The sequence below is a fragment of the Conger conger genome, chromosome 6, assembly GCF_963514075.1.
Source record: "Conger conger chromosome 6, fConCon1.1, whole genome shotgun sequence".
Taxonomy (NCBI): domain Eukaryota; kingdom Metazoa; phylum Chordata; class Actinopteri; order Anguilliformes; family Congridae; genus Conger; species Conger conger.
The window spans coordinates 45,255,933-45,275,583 of NC_083765.1; the positions used below are offsets into that span (position 1 = coordinate 45,255,933).

At 42.8% G+C, this 19,651-nt stretch overlaps 2 protein-coding genes across 2 annotated transcripts in view; one reads left to right on the plus strand and one right to left on the minus strand.

Annotated features, from left to right (window-relative positions):
• Nucleotides 1-1,039: 1,039 nt before the first annotated feature.
• Nucleotides 1,040-11,387, plus strand: LOC133131567 (adhesion G protein-coupled receptor G3-like). The gene is made up of 5 exons (XM_061246942.1): nt 1,040-1,200; nt 2,464-2,732; nt 3,538-3,628; nt 6,210-6,490; nt 10,098-11,387. Exons 1-5 carry the CDS (start codon nt 1,040-1,042, stop codon nt 10,244-10,246), a joined length of 951 nt encoding a protein of 316 aa, XP_061102926.1. The 3' UTR covers nt 10,247-11,387.
• Nucleotides 11,388-13,489: 2,102 nt separating this feature from the next.
• LOC133130071 (docking protein 4-like) overlaps nt 13,490-19,651 on the minus strand; it is a 13,422-nt gene continuing 7,260 nt past the window's right edge. Inside the window, exon 4 of the mRNA XM_061244315.1 lies at nt 13,490-16,948. Coding sequence (XP_061100299.1) covers nt 16,809-16,948 — 140 coding nt within the window. The 3' untranslated portion in view covers nt 13,490-16,808. The remainder of the gene's footprint in view (nt 16,949-19,651) is intronic.

Genomic DNA, 19,651 nt, shown 5'->3' on the forward strand with positions numbered 1-19,651 from the left:
TACAGGCCCCAGGAATGTCTATGGCTGATGTTGGACAGATTCCATCTATATACAAACCACTGAGTCCTGGTTTGCATAGAGCACTGACACCTGTGGATATTTATGTAGCCGTCTAAACTAGGGTTTCAGTTTCCTGTTATCCTTCTTAAGTTCTTAATAATATATCCTTAGGGTTTTTTTAAAGGTTTAAAATGTCAATCCATAATTTTTTAATATAAAAAAAGACACATTTTACACTTTGTCATGATGGCATTTTGTAGCAATATTGATTCAACAAGTTTGCGTTCTCAAATTGTATTAGATTTCCAATGGAACTCACCACAGATGTTCCACAAAAACTGAACAAAATGAAGAATAGACACTGTAAAGGTGTGAGGTCATTCTGATATAGGCATTACTCTTGGTTATTAGGTCATGCGATCAACATAAAACCGCTAATTTACCATTTAAATCTCCAGGTGGATTGCGTGAGTGAATCTCTTCAGGGAATGTGCAGCCATGATAATGTGTACAAATGAAAGCCACCCTAGTTAGAAAAGTAGGCTCATGTCATGTTGTTGTTGTTGATGTGTTTCCTCTGTGTAATTGTAATCTGACTGTTCCCGGTGTCAGGTACACGAGGCAAACAGCTCGCTCCTGAATGATCGCGTCTTAGCCATTGAATTGGGCAAGGCAGTTTCTGGCCTCACAAGAAGAGTCAACATCACTTTTTTCCACCAAAATTCATCATTGGTAAGTAGCAACATTGTAAGCATGTTGCTTTTGCAGGAACCCTTGAATATGTGTTTCTTTTACAAGCAAAACTCATTGTTATTCTGTCAGAATCCAGAACAATAGACTACCAGCAAACAGATATGTCAGGGATAATCCAATACATGGTTGATGTAGCAAGCTAAGGGTTGATAACACACGGGCAATCCAGACAAAAGGAGAATCCAAAATCTAAAACCAATGAGCCAAACAGAGTCCAAACACAATGGGTCAAATCAGAACAAAAGAGAAATAACACTGAAGAATATGTGCGTGCGCGTGTGCATGCATGCAGAGTCCAGTCTATGAAAACGAGGCAGGTAATGGTACCCAGGTGTCCGGACTGCTGAGCTCCTACTCCATCTGGCTCCTCACCCTGCTGTCCCGGATCGGGTGTGGGGTGTCTGTGTGCTGTCTCGCTTTGGTCATCACCTTCCATGCAATATACAGGTGGGCATGGCCGAAAATGCATCCAAAAAAAGAAAGACCAAATATGACTGTAGGTGTGTTCTCATTTGAATGCTTTATACTGTACTGTGGTTTTCAATTAGCCATTTCCGTCTCAAGATTGCTATATGGCACTCAAATGTGTCAAGTTGACCTTATACGTACCTTTTCAACCAATCAAAATTACTGCTATACTATTGTTTTGAGCCCCTATTAAAACCCTACAAAATATTCTCAACCAAAGCCAACATCCCGTTGGATTTGGGTGGAGCCACTTGAGACTGAATGGGTTCATTTGTTTTGCCACATTTATTTAGCCGCCCAAGTCAAAAGCAGTACAGGACAAGTGCCATCTCTGCTGTAAAATCCAGCTATGCCAGCTAGACCAGCTTGGCAACTAAGCTTGTCTAGCTGGGTATGAACTGGTCAACCAGCATGGCCAGGCTGGTCATAAAGGTGGTCTAGCTGGGTATGAGCTGGTCAGGCAGCTAGTGCTAGTAGTATGTCTGAGCTGGTAGCCGGTCAACCAGCTAAAAACTGTTTCAGAACATAGCTTGAGCTGGTCAAACCATGTCATGGTGGGAGTTGCTCTTAACTCATGAACCAGCTAAACCATGTCAAGCTAAAAACACACCTTTTCAGACTATACCGTAATCCTCCCTCCTGATTTCCTCCCGTGCTTTCCGATATCCCTCTTCTCTAACCCTAACCCTGAAAAAAAAAAATTGCACTGATGATGACTATTGTCTTTTTGTTTAGAACAGCTCTTTCGCTATTTATGGGTTTGGTGCTTTTAACTTGTGTAGTAACTTTAACTTTATGCAATGGTAAGTCACTTTGGACTAAAAGTGTCTGCCAAATGACAAAAACGTAAATGTAAATAAATGAAGCATGCATTTTTCAGTTCCTCCTTAAGCTTTTTGTTCAAATGCAGATTACATTCATACATTTAAACATGTAGATGAAGAGGGTGGCTAGCACAGTCTTACAGCAAGGGCAAGGTTGGAGTTTATCTGGAGACTAAATAATAATAATACTAGGTTGTCAGCATCATGTCTTCCTTGTTTTTGTCTCTGCCCTTGTGGAAAAGTGTGTATAAGACACACTATACTATACACTCTTCTATATCAGACATATACTATATCTGATTCACTGTTTGGTACACCACTTCATAACGTGTTCTCTCTCGCTCTCTCTCTCCCTTGCCCTCTCTTTCTTTTTCCTCCCATGTCTCTCTCGTTCTCTCTCCCTCCCTCTCTCCCATAGGTGGCATAATTCTGAGCATTCTCTCAGTATCCACATCCACCTTTGTGTGGCGCTGCTGGGCCTGAACCTTTCCTTCCTCGCCAACGACAGCATGACCTCCCTAAACAACCACGGAGTCTGTATCTTCATCGCCGCGGCGACACACTACTCCCTCCTCTGCACCATCACCTGGTTCGCCATAGAGGGCTTTCACCTCTACTGGCTCGTAATCCGTGTCTTCAACGTCTACATCAGGAGATACCTGCTCAAACTGGCTCTGGTGGGCTGGGGTGAGTATCTACATCAAGAGATACCTGCTCAAGCTGGCTCTGGTGGGCTGGGGTGAGTACCTACATCAGGAGATACCTGCTCAAACTGGCTCTGGTGGGCTGGGGTGAGTATCTACATCAAGAGATACCTGCTCAAGCTGCCTCTGGTGGGCTGGGGTGAGTACTTACATCAAGAGATACCTGCTCAAGCTGGCTCTGGTGGGCTGGGGTGAGTACCTACATCAAGAGATACCTGCTTAAGCTGGCTCTGGTGGGCTGGGGTGAGTACCTACATCAAGAGATACCTGCTCAAGCTGGCTCTGGTGGGCTGGGGTGAGTACCTACATCAAGAGATACCTGCTCAAGCTGGCTCTGGTGGGCTGGGGTGAGTACCTACATCAGGAGATACCTGCTCAAGCTGGCTCTGGTGGGCTGGGGTGAGTACCTACATCAGGAGATACCTGCTCAAGCTGGCTCTGGTGGGCTGGGGTGAGTACCTACATCAAGAGATACCTGCTCAAGCTGGCTCTGGTGGGCTGGGGTGAGTACCTACATCAGGAGATACCTGCTCAGGCTGGCTTTGGTGGGCTGGGGCGAGCCTGGGGCTTCTGGAAAGTTTCTGTCAGTCCGACACTGCTGAGGGTTTGATCAAATCGAGTTTAACCCTTTGAGGTGTGAGATGACGAGTATGTCGTTAAAATGTTTGACTGAATGTTCTAATGCTGAGGTCACAGTCACTGCTGGTAATTGAGCGCCATTGAAAATATGTGTGTGGGCCTTTAATGCACTAATAACTGACTCCACATCTCTCTCCCCCTTCCCTAAGGGTTACCTGCAGTGGCTGTCATATCGATCCTAAGCTGCGGAAAGTATGGGAAGTACAACATTTACCAGCTTGAGGGTGGCGCAGTAACAATGTGAGTGATCAGTCTCCAGTGGGCTGGAGCACTTTTGGCTTGGTTGTTATAATTTATTATAAAGTATTATTATTTATTATTATTTATTTTACCTCTTATTCTACTGTAAATGCATGTTACAAATAAATGCAAATCTAAGTCAGGAAAAACATTGTCAAGTAAAAAACTTAACATTTTATAATATCCAAGTTGTCAGGTTCTGTGTTTTTCATTGTCTAGTCCTTTGTCTATGTGCTTAGTGTTTCCATGTTTTGGTACCCTCTGTGCACACCGCAGTCACCCTGTCAGTTCATTCATTCCATGTTATTTGTTTCACCTGCATTTCACTTCCTGATTGTTTCCCACACCTGATTGCCATTCCCTCTTGTTACCTGTCTTATAAAAACCCTTCTGTTTGTATGTCTCATCGCCAGATTGTTATGTGTTCATTCCATACTCTCCACAGGTTATCCCTGATTGATACCCGGTTTGACCTGTTTTGTTTTCGACTTCCACATTCTGCTTATTTCGTCTGTCTAGTTCTGAACCGCTGTGTATCGACCTGTTTTTGTTTTTCGAGTTTGGTCTTTGGATTCTGTTTCTGTCTGATTTGTCCGCTTGTTATCAACCCTAAGCCTGTGACCACAACCCCATTTTGGATTATCCTTGTTGTTCCTGCTTGCCGGAGCATTGACCCTTTTTCTGGACACTTTATAACAAACTGCCTATTTCCTGCAATTCCCATTTTCTGACTATTGAACCCTGCCTGTCTGAACTGCCTTTATTTAAATAAAGACTTTTAAAAAGATCAACTCCTTAGTCTCGCTTCTGGGTCTGGTGTTCTACAAACCTGATACAAGTTGCCAAATGCACAAGGGAGATGTAGCATTTACAACGCAGTAGATGACAGAAATGTGCCTCTAGGACAAATTCTCAAAAGTCCAAAATAAATAAAGGGTGAAGCTAGGAAATCACTTAAAATGGATAGGTAATTTCATAAATATTGAAAAAAGAAACAGAATTTTAACAAAGCACAGAATAGTCTTAGCTTGAGTCTGCCATGGTTAGCCATATATAAACTTTAAGTTACTGCTTTTCTGTCTCTCCAGGTGTTACCTGACTAACACTGTTCTATATCTCTACAGGTGTTACCTGACTAACACTGTTCTATGTCTCTCCAGGTGTTACCTGTTCTATGTCTCTCCAGGTGTTACCTGACTAACACTGTTCTATGTCTCTCCAGGTGTTACCGGACTAACACTGTTCTATATCTCTACAGGTGTTACCTGACTAACACTGTTCTATGTCTCTCCAGGTGTTACCTGACTAACACTGTTCTATATCTCGACAGGTGTTACCTGACTAACAGTGTTCTATGTCTCTCCAGGTGTTACCTGACTAACACTGTCCTATGTCTCTCCAGGTGTTACCTGACTAACACTGTTCTATATCTCGACAGGTGTTACCTGACTAACACTGTTCTATGTCTCTCCAGGTGTTACCTGACTAACACTGTGCTATGTCTCTCCAGGTGTTACCTGTTCTATGTCTCTCCAGGTGTTACCTGACTAACACTGTTCTATGTCTCTACAGGTGTTACCTGACTAACACTGTTCTATGTCTCTCCAGGTGTTACCTGACTAACACTGTCCTATGTCTCTCCAGGTGTTACCTGACTAACACTGTTCTATGTTTCTCCAGGTGTTACCGGACTAACACTGTTCTATATCTCTACAGGTGTTACCTGACTAACACTGTTCTATGTCTCTCCAGGTGTTACCTGACTAACACTGTTCTATATCTCGACAGGTGTTACCTGACTAACAGTGTTCTATGTCTCTCCAGGTGTTACCTGACTAACACTGTCCTATGTCTCTCCAGGTGTTACCTGACTAACACTGTTCTATATCTCGACAGGTGTTACCTGACTAACACTGTTCTATGTCTCTCCAGGTGTTACCTGACTAACACTGTGCTATGTCTCTCCAGGTGTTACCTGTTCTATGTCTCTCCAGGTGTTACCTGACAAACACTGTTCTATGTCTCTACAGGTGTTACCTGACTAACACTGTTCTATGTCTCTCCAGGTGTTACCTGACTAACACTGTCCTATGTCTCTCCAGGTGTTACCTGACTAACACTGTTCTATGTTTCTCCAGGTGTTACCTGACTAACACTGTTCTATGTTTCTCCAGGTGTTACCTGACTAACACTGTGCTATGTCTCTCCAGGTGTTACCTGTTCTATGTCTCTCCAGGTGTTACCTGATGAACACTGGTCTATGTCTCTACAGGTGTTACCTGACGAACACTGTTCTATATCTCAACAGGTGTTACCTGACTAACACTGTTCTATGTTTCTCCAGGTGTTACCTGTTATATGTCTCTCTGGTCGATATCTCTACAGGTGTTACCTGACTTACACTGTTCTATGTCTCTCCAGGTGTTACCTGACTGACACTGTTCTATGTCTTTCCAGGTGTTACCTGCTCTATGTCTCTCCAGGTGTTACCTGACTGACACTGTTCTATGTCTCTCCAGGTGTTACCTGCTCTATGTCTCTCCAGGTGTTACCTGACTAACACTGTTCTATGTCTCTCCAGGTGTTACCTGCCTGAATCGGTACTGCTCAGCATCACCTTCAGCTTCTTCGCCCTGGTGGTCCTGCTGAACCTGCTGGTGTTTGTGGCAGTGACTGTGCATGTTGTGCGTGCGCGGAGGCTAAGCCTCGCCCAGCAGGAGCGGCACATCACTCGGAAGGACATATTCAGCCTGATGGGGGTCTCCTGGCTTCTGGGGCTGTCCTGGGGGGTGCTGCTCTTCCCGGTCAGCCCTCTGAAGGAAGTCATCTTCTACATATTCTGCATCCTTAACTCCCTCCATGGTAAATACAGGCCGTCCCACACAAGCAGGCCCAGGGTTGCCTGTTCCACAAAGCAGGATTACCGAGTTAGCTACATAACTGCACAAAGTAAAAACCTGGAACAGCTGTTTTTTACTTCAGTCCATGTTCCGGATTTGGAACGGGTTTTGCTCAGTGCCATTATCCAGCAGACTGGGTATTCTTGCTTTGATGAACAGGCCCTGGGACAAACCAAAAATTCACCACAAGAGCCTAGGCTTAAATCTAGACAACTGCGTAGGTATGGAAGGGTTGAGCCTAGCCTGTGTCATTAGCTTGTTTTGACTTGTCGACTGTGGAAGGAAACAGATGGTTTCTTCCAGTGGGTGGGTTTAACCTGGCCGGGCTATCTATGGTTACCTTCAAACTGGCTCCTCCCAGTGACATGACAGGTACTTATAGGTTGTAAGTTACCAGTAAAAGGTAATCCAATTAAATGCTAGCTCTTCCATGGTACTGCATGATCTGAAGCAGGGGTACCCAACTAGAGCAGGGCAGCCCAGCCTTGCTCCTGGAGATCTACGGTTCAAAAGGTTTCACTCCAAACCTAACAAAGCACACCTCATTCAACAGCTAGAACAGGGGTGCCCAACCCTGTTCCTGGAGATCTACCGTCCTATAGGTTTTCACTCCAACCCCAACCCTGTGCTTTGTTAGTGGGTTGGTTTGTTACCACTAGCCTGGATTATGGGGAAAATGTGCTATCACTCAAGAAGCATATTTCATGCTTTCACGCTTAAAAAATGATAAAAATCTGGCTGGAGGTCCCTTTTGAAGACAGTATTTGATGTCAGTGCAGGTGAGAAGACTTTTCTGATTCTTAGCTGTTCGGCTGACGACAGTGATTTATTCAGCCGAACTCGCAGCATACCTCTGCCTGAACAGGCTATTTCTTCCAATTAAAATCTGATTGATTCTTCAGGGTAAGTTCCGTTAGCAGAACGAGAGGGCACAAATGGAAATTGGCAAAGGATAAATTCCACACTGATATTAGTAAGTATTTTCTTCACACAGCGATTGGTCTCTGTGTGGAATAGCTTGCCAGGACACTTAGTGGAGGCAGAAACACTGGGGGTTTTCAAGACCAGGCTTGATATGGTGCTAGATAGTATTTAGCTTTTAGGCAAACTAAGCAGTAGGTACAGTTAGTAGGAAAAGGCAAGCATTGCTGGGCTGAATGGCCTGTTATTTTAAACTGCAAATCTAGGAGCGCAATTCCAACATGGCAATCAGTCCTAACGTTCAATTCTGTATAGCACTTTTTAGAGAAGACGCTTAACAGAGTAACTAATAGAAGAGGAACAGACATGTTCAAAATGGCAGACACGTGAGCTTTGTGTGATGGTCAGAGATGCTTGGACACTCAATTTTTAAACAGGAGGCAAATTTGTGTGCTTAACTGGTGCTGTATGTCCGTGTCTTTGAGAGCACTTCAGGTATTTACAGTCAGGTCCATAAATATTGGGACATCGACACAATTCTCCTCTTTTTGGCTCTATACACCATCACAATGGATTTGAAATGATATCTTTTAACTGCAGATTTTCAGCTTTAATTTGAGGGTATTTACATCCAAATCAGGTGAACGGTGTAGGAATTACAACAGTTTGTATATGTGCATCCCACTTTTTAAGGGTCCAAAAGTAATGGGACAATTGGCTGCTCAGCTGTTCCATGGCCAGGTGTGTGTTATTCCCTCATTATCTCATTTACAAGGAGCAGATAAAAGGTCTAGAGTTCATTTAAAGTGTGCTATTTGCATTTGGAATCTGTTGCTGTCAACTCTCAATATGAGATCCAAAGAGCTGTCACTATCAGTGAAGCAAGCCATCATTAGGCTGAAAAATCAAAACAAACCCATCAGAGAGATAGCAAAAACATTAGGTGTGGCCAAATCAACTGTTTGGTACATTCTTAAAAAGAAAGAACGCACCGGTGAGCTCAGCAACACCAAAAGACCCGGAAAACCATGGAAAACAACTGTGGTGGATGACAGAATAATTATTTCCCTGGTGAAGAAAAACCCCTTCACAACAGTTGGCCAGATCAAGCACACTTTCCAGGAGGTAGGTGTATGTGTGTCAAAGTCAACAATCAAGAGAAGACTTCACCAGAGTGAATACAGAGGGTTCACCACAAGATGTAAACCATTGGTGAGCCTCAAAAACAGGAAGACCGTTTGCCAAACAACATCTAAAAAAGCCTTTACAGTTCTGGAACCACATCCTATGGACAGATGAGACAAAGATCAACTTGGACCAGAGTGATGGGAAGAGAAGAGCATGGAGAAGGAAAGGAACTGCTCATGATCCAAAACATACCACCTCATCAGTGAAGCATGGTGGTGGTAGTGTCATGGCGTGGGCATGTATGGCTGCCAATGGAACTGGTTCCCATGTATTTATTGATGATGTGACTACTGCCAAAAGCAGCAGGATGAATTCTGAAGTGTTTCGGGCAATATTATCTGCTCATATTCAGCCAAATGCTTCAGAACTCATTGGACGGTGCTTCACAGTGCAGATGGACAATGACCCGAAGCATACTGCGAAAGCAACCAAAGAGTTTTTTTAAGGCAAATAAGTGGAATGTTATGCAATGGCCAAGTCAATCACCCGACCTGAATCCGATTGAACATGCATTTCACTTGCTTAACACAAAACTGAAGGGAAAATGCCCCAAGAACAAGCAGGAACTGAAGACAGTTGCAGTAGAGGATGAAACCCAACGTCTGGTGATGTCTATGCATTCCAGACTTCAGGCTGTAATTGACTGCAAAGGATTTGCAACCAAGTATTAAAAAGTGAAAGTTTGATTTATGATTGTTAGTTTGTCCCATTACTTTTGGTCCCTTAAAAAGTGGGAGGCACATAAACAAACTGTTGTAATTCCAACACCATTCACCTGATTTGGATGTAAATACCCTCAATTTAAACCTGGAAGTCTGCAGTTAAAGCACATCTTGTTTGTTTCATTTCAAATTCATTGTGGTGGTGTATAGAGCCAAAAAGAATTGTGTCGATGTCCCAATATTTATGGACCTGACTGTATTAGACTTTATTAGACTTCTACTGCTGTAGCCTATCCACTAAGAATTATGATGCCTTGTATGTTCAGAGATGCTCTTCTGCATACCACTGTTGTAATGTGTGGTTATTTGTGTTACTGTCACCTTCCTGTCAGCTTTGACCTGGCCATTCTCCTCTGATGTCTCTCATTAAGATGTTTCTTCAGAACTGCTGGTCACTGGATTTTTGCTTTGTTTTTTGCACCATTCTTTGCAAACTCTACAGACTGGTGTGTGTGAAAATCCCAGGAGATCAGCAGCTTCTGAGATACTCAAACCACCCTGTCTGCCACCAACAATCATTCCACAGTCACTTAGATCACATTTTTTCCCCATTCTGATGGATTATGTGAACATTAACTGAAGCTTCTGAACCGTATCTACATGAATGTATGCACTGCACTGCTGCCACACAATTGGCCCATTAGATAATCACATGAATAAGTAGGTGTAATAAAGTAAAAATGTTCCTAATAAAGTGCTGGGTGAGTGTATGCTCCCTTTGTCTCCCTCCCCTCACAGGTGTCTTTGTGTGCGTGCGCTATTTCACTCTCCACCGCCGGCCGAAGGAATCCCCCGGGACCATGCTGTCAACAGTAACCACCACCACAGACAGCGTCGCAAGTGCCTCTGTCAACAATAGGGAACGTACCGAAAATATATACAACTGAAATATAACTATCCAGACTTAAAAGTTACTCAAATGATAGACGTACTAAGCAAATCTTAAACTGGAATTTTTCAGTTATCCTTGGGTTTGGGAGCTCTCGGCAACATTTGGGGAGTCTGTACTCTCTCATATTCCAAGATTGAAATTGGTCCCATTTCACAGACACAGATTAGGCATAGTCGTCAGCTGAATTCAATTTTGATTGGAGAGTCTCAATACAAAATATACTTCAGTCCAGGACAATCTGTGTCTGTCAAACCGACTCATTTTCCTGCAGCGGTAATAAGCTTAAAACAATATTGTTTCAGAACGATAGAAATACATTGGCAGAAATTTAAATTAAGAGCATTAGGGGCCAGTTTCACAGACACTCATTAAGCCAAGTCCTAGACGAAATTCACATTTAAAAAAAAAAAAAATTTTTTAGGCCTTTTTCAGCTTTATTGGACAGTATATAGTATAGAGAGACAGGGGAAGACATACGACAAATGTCGGACGGTCGGATTCGAACCGCCGACGTCGCGGCTCGCAATGAGCATGCAGTCAGTGCTCTACAGGCTGCGCCACCGAGACACCCACTAAATTCAGATTTTAGTCCAATACTGTCTGTTGAAGGAAGTGTTTGTTGTGTGATTTAGAGAGAGAATTCATATTTTATGACCATGATTTAAGGGTTAATCATTTTGTGTACTAAATATCAGTAAGCTTCAATATATGTTCACTAACAAACCTTTCTAGGCAGCCCAGTTTCCAAATATCTATGTCAATGTATATTTCAATGTCTATTGTATTCACTTTCCATAAAAACATCATATGTCAAATTTCCTAACTGGAATTTTGGTCTTTTGTTATAATTAAGATGATTTATGTTTTTTGTTTCCTTTTTCTCCAGTAAAAAGTTATTTTGTTCTAGATTTTCCGTTGAAAAAAAAAAACAGAATATTTAACAGTTTTCCCCTTAAAGGTACAATAGGTAAGATTTTTGTGTTAAAACATTGTTACAAGACCATTGTAAATCCCTTCCTTTCGTTGAAAAGTCTCACCGACATGTTGACTCACCCTCTGCCAGTGGTTATAGTCCTTAAGTTTGGATTTAAAATATGCAGTTGATGGGCCAGCACTCTGTCCCAAAACATTGATAGCTGTACAATAATTCAAGATCAGTGCTACAAATTGGTTCTAATTGGCAAAGCCAATGGCGTTTCAACGTCGGCGCATTACACAGAGAAGGGGTGGGATAAACAGTGTTGTGGTTTGAGTGTTTGTTGTTGAATGAATGGTAATTCCAAATGCTGCCTAGGTTCACACAATGAGATGAAACCAGACCACTGATATAAAATTCATTGTTTTTATTGTAAAATCATTTTGTCTTTTTTTTTTCTTGAATTTGTAAAACTGCAAAATGTTGTACCACAAACATTACAGGACACACATGGCGTTTCAGAACAGAATTCATGCAAGGTGGTCTCCACGGCAACATGCTCAGAGCAGAACTACGGTCAGATCGTCAGTGCTATTGGCCAGTTGTGTTTTTGCCTCTACTGGGTTCAGTTCTCATGCCATACGGTGCCTCTCACCCTATAAAAGCTGGAAAAATAAAACAAAAACAAACATTTTCCTTCTCCTTGTTCTCCTATTTTTCTCGGACAAGGTTTCTTTTATGTCATGGGTAGTATAAGTGGTGGAGGGGGCTGATTCCATAAATAGCAGTAGCACTGGCACCTTGAAAATGAATGTGATTTGTTGAGGGGAAATACCATGAACAATTAAACAGTTAAACAAATAAACTGTGAGGATGGACTTTATTTTTTCAATTATTTTTATGCTCATATGGGATTCTCAAACCATTTAACATTTCAGCTTTTTTGAGCGGTGCTTTCATTGTTCTCATTTGTAAAAACTGCTTAGAAATTACCAAGACAGATCCTGTAGGTCAGAGGTCATACTAATGACTTGCATATGGTATTCTCAAGATAACAGTTACATGTGGAGTCTATCACTGTATGCCTTTGGTGATCAAGTAAGCCTACTGAAATCAAAATGTACATTTCATGCAGTTCTAACACTTAATAAAGCATTTACCCTCTTTTCACTAATGTTGAGCGTTTGTTCTATTTCGCAAAATGGATACCCCTGAAACTAACCCCTATTTCAAATCATGTATGTGACAATAATGTAACGGGATATAGAGTGCACATAACCCCATCTGTATAACAAGAGCACTGGTTTGGACAGACCTGTTCAGTGCCAAACAAACAACATTTTAATGTGATAATTGTATTCTTATATTTTTACGATGTGTTGTGTAACAGGCTCATCTACGGAAAGAGTGCTCAAATGGCGATATAGTGCAGAGATGCTAAAAACGGTGACACTAAAAAACAGGTCGTAGATACACAAAGACAGCAAATGCTGAAAATGTCCTTTGTCCAAACCATCAAAGATTAACATGGACGGTAAGCTCCCCCCATGAAACCCTTGTTTCAGACCTGCATACCAAACTGAACTGGAGAACGTGCATAGAGAAACAAACATAAGTCCAATGTTTTTATTTCAACCTAAGGTCAATTTTACAATCAAGTTTAAAGACAAATGGACAAAAGTTCACGTGAAAGTGTTACTGTACTTCAACACCGCGTCGACAAAACCACAGTGCTTAGATAAAAGCCGTGACTTCCTGGTGTTACACGTTCAGACTTCCCACCAGAAACAAAGCTTATTGGTCCCTTTATTGGAGTAAAACAGACCCACGCAGTCACATTCATGTACCTCATCTCTGAACCAATCTCTAAAAACTCTTCCCCACCCAGAAATGTCAAAAGGAGTATCAAACCTCAAAGTGAATGGGTCACCGTCTGCTCTTTCTGCTCTGGCTGCACTGAGATACGACGAGAGGTTATGAGCAACAACACAAAAACTATTGTCTTAAGGCAGAAATTCAAGTTTGAGGCGAGAGACAAAAGATAACCCATCGATGAGTCACCAGCAGTGAGGTCAGGGGAGATCACCAGCGTGCCCGTGGGGGGATGTCAATGAAATATCCACTACGGAACCTTCCGGGCCTTCTGCCAGAACATGCAGAACAACTCTCCTTCAGAAAAACACACCAGTAGCCCCGTTCCTGAACACGACCACATTCAATGTAGCTGCGTCTTTTTTCAGAACAGCTTCAGACCGCATCTACTCAACCGAAATAAGCCCCCCCCCCCCCCACACACACACCCCCACACCCCCAAAGGCCTGCTTCACACACTCAGCAACAGACACTTCTGGATAAACAATATAACATCTGGCATCGTTTCCCCACCATTACACAACGTGTGCAGCTTTTCATGGCATACATAAAGGACAGAAATCTAATCTTCCCTTCCCAAAAGTCTCTCTCTCTCACACACACACCGTGTGAAATAAATATTTGGGCCCGATGGGCACCAACAATATAACAATATAACAGATTATATAGCTGTACATGACACTAAAGGAAGAGATATGTTCAACAAAAGCTTAGCCCTTCTTAAAGTTAACATGGAATAAATTATACATACACGTGTGGTCTTTATTAGATTCCAGCATTGTATAACTAGCCTTAGACATAAAGGTGTTCCACTCTAGCAGACCTTGCTGAACACAAGCCAAACCTATCCACAGCTGCAGTAATCCAGGACAAACCAACAGTCCCACTTTAGCAATGTAACCCCGCATGTGCTCATGGACTTATGTGCCCAAAACGGTCCCTTCATCCCTTTTACTCTATGTGCAATCACATAAAACGTTAATATGTCAGCAGGAACTGTCCCTCAAAAAAAAAGAGATCAGCCCTGTCCATCAATCAGAAATAACTTCCCACTAGTCATTCAGTAATACCCTCCCAGTAACCATTCAGTAATACCCTTACCAGTCATTCAGTAACACCTTCCCACTAGTCATTCAGTAACACCCTCCCACTAGTCATTCAGTAATACCCTCCCACTAGTCATTCAGTAATAACCTCTCAATAGTCATTTAGTAATACCCCTACCGGTCATTCAGTAATACCCTCCCACCACTCATTCAGTGATACCCCCCCACTAGTATTTCAGTAATAACCTCAATAGTCATTCAGAAATACCCCTACCAGTAATTCAGTAACACCCTTCCAATCGTCATTCAGTGATACCCCCCGATAGTCATTCAGTAATAACCTCTCAATAGTCATTTAGTAATACCCCTACCAGTAATTCAGTAACACCCTTCCAATAGTCATTCAGTAACACCCTTCTCAATAGTCATTCAGTAATACCCTTACCAGTCATTCAGTCTTATGCAGGGTGCGAGTAATTCGGGAATGTCAACTTTATCGGCAAAACCGCCGTTCATCTAGCTTTCGTTTGAAGAGCTTATATTCCGCACCTCATCCAGACTGCTTCCAATAGTCATTCAGTAACACCCTTCCAATAGTCATTCAGTAATACCCTCCAAATATTCATTCAGTCATACCCCCCCATTGGGAGGGTGCTCAGTAATATCCTCCCAATAGTCACAATGATACCATCACAATAATCATTCAGTAATATCCCTCACTAGCCAGTCAGTAATACCCTCCCACAACCTATCACCCTATACAATACTAAAGCACAATATATAAACTTTCGATACAGAAAATGAATTCCAGTTTGGTGAAGGCAAGCTAGGGTTAACGAGCGGAAAAGATGTGGGCAGTGCATTATGGGACGTGATGTTCATGACCAGCGGTTGCGGTCCTGGGCAGGTAAGATCACTCTCTGCCAGAGTGGAACACCTTCCCTAGCCCTAAAGAAATTATTTGGTGTGAAGGTCGTCCTAGAGGTCGTGCTCGACAGGCGGGACAGAAATGAAGGGGAAGGTTTCATTGCCCTACCTCGCGACCTTGGGGAATTCCGCCGACCACAGCTCGCTCCGTGCCTATCGCTCACACTCAGAAAACAACCTCTCAGATAGAAGAACTATTTTCTCCTGAGTTGTCTAAAACAGATTGTTTAAAGTCATCACTCTAAGTGCAAAAGTTACTTCAAGACCACGCGGGTCTGTAACCGAGATTACTGTCAGAACAAAAACATCATGGAGCAAAATAAGAAATAAACACCCACAAATAAGTTATTATAATCATTATCATCTTCATCATCATCACCACCATCACATTAGTTTTAGGAAAGGAAACGTATGAACATTTAGGAACACAAAGTCCTAAGATACATGATGTTTTATTCAGATGTGGGTTCTTTTGTAAAGGATAAATTAAGACATCTGAAGTTTCACTCGTTCTCATCTGTCTCTTCCGGTCCTGGCCTGGTTTCTTTCCCAGATCTTTCACAAACAGCGGGGAAGAGGATTCAACATTCCCAAAAAAAGAGGCAGACTCAAGAAACCACACCCACCTCTCCCACCAGTGAACTTTGCCATTACTAAATGAAGAAGACCTATGATTGGATGAATGAAAAACAAGACGTAAACATCTCTGGAAAGTCATGCCTGTGGTCCGACCAATGGCTGCTCTCCTCTCTGCAAATGCTGTACAAACTCAGTGCCGGTCATTCTGATTGCCCAGAGCAGAATTCAGAATTGAGGTGAGGACAGAGATTTGTCCAAGTTGCTCCGTCAGCTACAAAAAATGAGAGAGGGATGGAAGAGAAAGAAAACGACAGACTTTCGTCTTCTTTTCCGGGAATGGCTACTGAAGCTCTGTCTTCCTCAAGCACTGAGACTTGCTGTGCGATTATGGGGAATTGTGCATTTATTTTCAATGGAGAGACAGAACCCTCTTAGCTTACAGACTTTTGTGTGTGTCGAAGGGATTCAAGCGAGCTACAAGCCACACTGTAATCATGCTGCAGAACCGTGTGGGCTGTGGTTTGTCCAGCGACAGGTTTTTCTTGTGTGCTGAAGACTTGCAGCGGGGTGCGACTCTGTCTCCGGACCCTCGACGGGACTCGGCTCACACGAGGAGGTGGAGAAGTCTGTCCGGGTCGGCCTGGCAACCCTAAAGGGACCATGACGACCAAAGCAAAACCAGTCCGGGGGTAATCAAACCACAGGAGGCATCGCAAGGGAACCTTCCTCCTTTCCCCCACACAAACACACACACACACACGTTTGCCATGACGTTCCTCTCTGACGGGGCATGCACAAGAGAGATTCACACAGATAAGGGTCACGAATAAACAAAAGCGTCTGGCTACGTGGCCAATGCGACTACGCCGGGTCAGCCTCCAGCTCCAGACCTCTCCATCTTCAGGACTTCCTGTATGCTCCTCCCTGGGGCTTGCTGGGAGTTGTAGTCTTGCTGGGAGATGTGGCAGCTGCATGGCCTGGCTCCTCCCGTCTTTCGAGAAGGGGGGGGGGGGGGGCATTCCCTCAGACCCTGCCCCCCACTGCCTGGCATCCTTCCACCCCCTCACTGGCCCAAGGGGGGGTGGTGCTTTTGGGGTAGAGTGGGGTGGGGTTGTGGTAGGGTGGGTAGGGGCAGGAAGGTGAAATGAAGTCCTGTGCTCCAGTGAAGAGGAGAGGGTGAGATACGAGGTGGTAAGGAAGAGGGCCCACAGCGCCCCTCACTGGCTGGGGTAGGAGGGGTAGTGTCCGGGGGGGTGCCGGCTGTGACGGAGGGGAACGGTGCTGTGGCGTTCTGTGGGCAGGCGTGTGGGCAGCAGGTCTGACTCAGGGTCAGTCTGCGAACCGCCGAACAGGTCACCTGAGAGAGAGAGAGAGAGAGAGAGAGAGAGAGAGAGAGAGAGAGAGGGTCACAAGCTCAACCTTTTAAAGGTGTGATGTCACAAACATGTGATCAGAATGTTCTTAATTGAACATTCTAATGCTGAAAGCAGTGGAGTTCTAGAACACAGACTTGAAAATTCCATAGAACCTACACTTCGAATGTTTAAAACCCTGGGTGCAAGCCCTCACTGCACCACAGGGCAACTCTCACTGGAAATTCTCAAATTAACCTTCAGACATTACACACCCCGGCCAGATCTCTCAATTCCACAATTCTGAGGTAAATCCCCTCCCCATATCTTTGGCCATGTTCTGATGCAGACTGAAGATGCGTCACTACAGACTCCATCTCAGTTCCCCTCCCATCCCCACCTTATATCACTCCCTCCTTTCACACTCATTTAGTTTATGGAACTTTTATGGTTTTAGATTAGATTTTTATGGCTTTATGTTTCTCTTCTTAGTGCATGTTACGGATGTAATCTGCAAATTAGTATCTTGGCTGTTGGTTAGCGTAGTTAGCAAGTAATATTGCTTTAGTGCTGTTGCCCCACTACTCTCTGTTAGCCAGGTTTTGTACTCCTGCTCATATTAATTAGGTCAATACTCTGATGTTTCTCCTATATTGCCATTCACTCTGGATAAGAGCTTCTGCCTAATGAATGTAATATAATAAAGACACAGCGGGAGAAGAAGATAGAAATTGCATACACTGTAGCTGTAGAAAGAATGTACAGAACTCTAAAACTAAGGGTTCTAGAACTAACTAACTGATGTGCAGTCACTGGAGTGTTTTGATTGGTTTAACCTTTCAGGGTGTGAGATCACAAACATGCTGATGTCACAATCGCTACTGGTGGCTGAAAGCCATGGAGTTCTAGAACACTGCATTCTGGGGAAAAAACATTCCAAAAACACTACAATTCAAAAATAAGATGCACCAAAGCACTTTATTCATAAGGGGGTTTGTCATTCATACTGTGTGTCTCAGTGCTTTTGCAACACAGGTTTACTTCATGCAGGTGGTCAAGAAACGGGCTTCAGGCAAATAAAGCACATTTGAATGTGGATTTGAATCTGAAGGGAGGATTATTATCAGCCCTCATTTATCAAACGTGAGCCGAACTAAAAATTGCCCCTAAATTCTTCAGAATTGCATTTCCACAAATAATGTGGGATTTATTAAAGTTTTCGGATGTCAGTTTTTTCGTAGGAGCAGAAAGAACACGAATGGTCTCAGATGTTGGTATTGTGCACAGAAATGAAAGCACACGGTTGTTTTGTTATTTTATTATTCCATTAATTCATATTTTATTTTGATTTAGAGTGGCTAAATTATTTGAATATACTGGATATTATAATTATTCATATCATATAAAAACGCAACAGGATCCAAAATTAAAATGGGTGATGTTTAATTCCGGTAATCCTGATTAATTAATGCTAAGTGGAGTTCTATAAATTCTAAATTCTATAAATTCCATAAAACCGGTATGGGGCATGTAGCCTACTTCGGACAGAATGCATCTTCAAAGACCAAGCCGGTTTATTTGGCCACGCTCACAAAAGAAACAGCGAACAATAATGGCGAGTTCAAGCTGAAACATCATGGTATGGAAGTGGCATGACACATGGCTGAGGTGCTTCATTTGTTTATGAGTTTTGTTTTTTGCCTCGCATTAAATATCAGAGGTTGACTGTTTTTCCCAGTAGGACGGTAGTAATTTGGTCATTCCGATATGATGTGAACGCAGCATTAGACGCTATTTATATTACATTTAGATTTACATTTCTTTAATAGAAGATTAATACATGCCTTATTCATATTCATATTCAAAGACGGAGCTGATTTCTTGAGTCGGTTTCGACTGGCCAGACACCTCCTTCTCAGATTGTGCAACACACTGGAGCCAGAACAGATGAGTGCTTTCCGTCCTCAGCTTCTTGCAGACTTGCACAGGACAGTGAAAATATATCGCTCCTCGATAATCCCAGACAGTAACCATTTCTTCTACCTGTTCCACAGTGTGTGGAACTCAAGACAGAGATGACAAAAACAGGAATGTCTCTGATGTGTCGGAAATTGCAGCAGGTTGGATGCTGCTCCAAATTTTACACTGTTTTTATTCCAGTCCTATGTGGCACACACATAGTTTATGTAGCCTATATGTTGACTAATCACCAATGCTTAGATGTTAGTTTGGATGAGAAGAAGGAAGCCTGCACACTCCTTACACCTTTATTGTAGACAACGTTTCGATCCCAGTGGATCTTCATCAGGTTTGGCACATCGCTTTATGTTTCTCTACCAGGACAATCAGCTTAGTTTCCTCGTCTGTTTTTGAACAGAATAAACCCCAAACAATAACGACGAGTTCAAGTTCAAGTTTTTATAAGATGTCCTCAATAAGTTTTATATATATTTTCATGTGCACAAAGAGAAGTTACAAAGTCGCTGTAGCGCACAGTCATATAATAATAAAAATAAATCAGGCCATGTGTAGGCTACACAGTACTTTTTCTCTGCCATCTCTTTAAATTGCCTTAAATTGAATTCTGTGGTCCTTATAAGGTATTTTAGGGGTGTCAATTTCTGCTAATCACAAATTTTGTGCACGCGCCTTTGATTTAGGATTACTTGGTATTGATCATCAAACACGTGGATGTCAGGGTTGGAGGT

Excerpts from the sequence above, each read along its gene's own strand:
- LOC133131567 (XM_061246942.1), top strand. The coding sequence starts at position 1,040 with ATGCAGAGTCCAGTCTATGAAAACGAGGCAGGTAATGGTACCCAGGTG. Across the intron at positions 1,201-2,463 it reads ACCTTCCATGCAATATACAG|GTGGCATAATTCTGAGCATT; the intron begins GTGGGCATGGCC and ends TCTCTCCCATAG. Across the intron at positions 3,629-6,209 it reads GAGGGTGGCGCAGTAACAAT|GTGTTACCTGCCTGAATCGG; the intron begins GTGAGTGATCAG and ends ATGTCTCTCCAG.